This window comes from Malurus melanocephalus, unplaced genomic scaffold, assembly GCF_030028575.1.
Source record: "Malurus melanocephalus ecotype Western Australia unplaced genomic scaffold, MMel_1.1 scaffold_1162, whole genome shotgun sequence".
NCBI lineage: Eukaryota > Metazoa > Chordata > Aves > Passeriformes > Maluridae > Malurus > Malurus melanocephalus.
The window spans coordinates 61538-63008 of NW_026624394.1; the positions used below are offsets into that span (position 1 = coordinate 61538).

At 65.8% G+C, this 1471-nt stretch overlaps 1 protein-coding gene across 1 annotated transcript in view; it reads right to left on the minus strand.

Moving 5' to 3' along the window:
- Positions 1-1465, minus strand: part of LOC130586453 (vacuolar fusion protein MON1 homolog B-like) — a gene marked incomplete at its 5' end in the record, with an annotated part of 3495 nt that extends 2030 nt beyond the window's left edge. The window contains 2 exons of the mRNA XM_057387246.1: positions 4-283; positions 724-1465. Coding sequence (XP_057243229.1) covers positions 4-283; positions 724-1465 — 1022 coding nt within the window. The remainder of the gene's footprint in view (positions 1-3; positions 284-723) is intronic.
- Between the last annotated feature and the right edge of the window lie 6 nt (positions 1466-1471).

A 1471-nucleotide genomic window follows, 5' to 3' on the forward strand; every position in this document is an offset into this window, starting at 1 on the left:
GGCAGGGGCAGGCAGCGGGCGGCCCCCAGCAGCAGCCGCCCGTCCGCCGCCGCCCCGCAGAGCAGCCGGTCCAGCACGGCCTCGGCACCCGCCAGCAGCCGGCGCAGGTCGAAGCCGCGGCGCCGCGCGAAGACGCGGGCGATGCCCCCGCGGGTCAGCAGCGACAGGATCTGCTCGTGCACGAACGCCAGCTCCCGCCGCAGCTGCGCCGCCGACTGCCGCGTGCGGGACACCGACACCAGCAGCAGCGGGCCCCGCTGCTCGAACACCAGCGTGCGGTCCTCTGCGGGGGAGACAGGGGGTCACATAGGGAGGGCAGGAGGGGGTTGGGGGGATTGGGTTGTTTTGGGAGGAGACAGATGTGCCTTCATGAGTGTCGTTTTGAGGATGTGGTTGGGTTTGGGGAATGGCTGTACCGAGGCAGGTTGTTTTTTAGCCAGGTGGCAGTACCCAGAAGGGGGTTGAGGAGGAAGAGTTTTGCAGGGCTGGTTATACCTGGGGAAGCTGTTTGGGTAGATTCAGCTGTACCTGGGAGAGGCGGTTTTGGGGGTGGGATGTGTTTGGAGTGGGCTGTACCCAGGGGACTCTTTTGAGGAGGGATGGCTGTACCTGTGGGGGCTATTTCAGGGGCACCTGGGGGTGGATCTTTGCAGTTTCGGGTGTACCCGTGGGTGCTCTATGTGATTTTGGGGGTCCCGTGTCCACCCCTCGCTGTCCCCGTACCGGAGCAGATGGCGCGGATGGCGTTGCCGCCGCTCTGGATGAAGGACACGAGGGCCATCATGACCCCCATGGTGGCTGCCAGCGCCTCCTCGTTGCCGTGCCGGGAGTAGATCGGCTTCCCGGCCTCGCTGAGCACRAACACGTGTTTGCGCCGCGCTCGCCAGCCCGCGGCCGCCACGTCCTCATCCGCGCCACGTCGCCCGCCTGGGGCCGATGTGGCCGCTGCTGCCGTTACTGCCGCCGTCACCTCCTCCTCCTCCTCACCGGGGTGACACCCTGGGGATGTCACCATTGCTGTCAYCTCCTCCTCCTCYKCATCCTCCTCACTGGGGTSACATGCTGGGGATGTCACCRWTGCTGTCACCTCCWCTTCATCCCCARSAGGGGGACACTGTGGSGACGTWACTGYTGTGGTCATCTCCTCCTCMTCACCGGGTTKACAGYCCGGGGACGTCACCGCCGCTGTCACCTCTGCTGTCACCTCCTCCTCCTCATCCCCAGTGGGGGGACACCCCAGGAACGTCACCGCTGTGGTCACCTCCTCTTCTGCACTTGGATGACACCCCTGGGACGTTGTGGCTGCTCCTGTTGTCACTGCTGCCACCACACCCTCACCCCCCCCACACAGCCCACCCGGGGATGTCATGGCCACTGCCACCTCCTCCTCTTCATCGGGGTGGCACCCCAGGGACATTGTGGCTGTCACCACTGCTGCCACCTCCTTGTCCTCCTCCTCATTCCCAGCGTG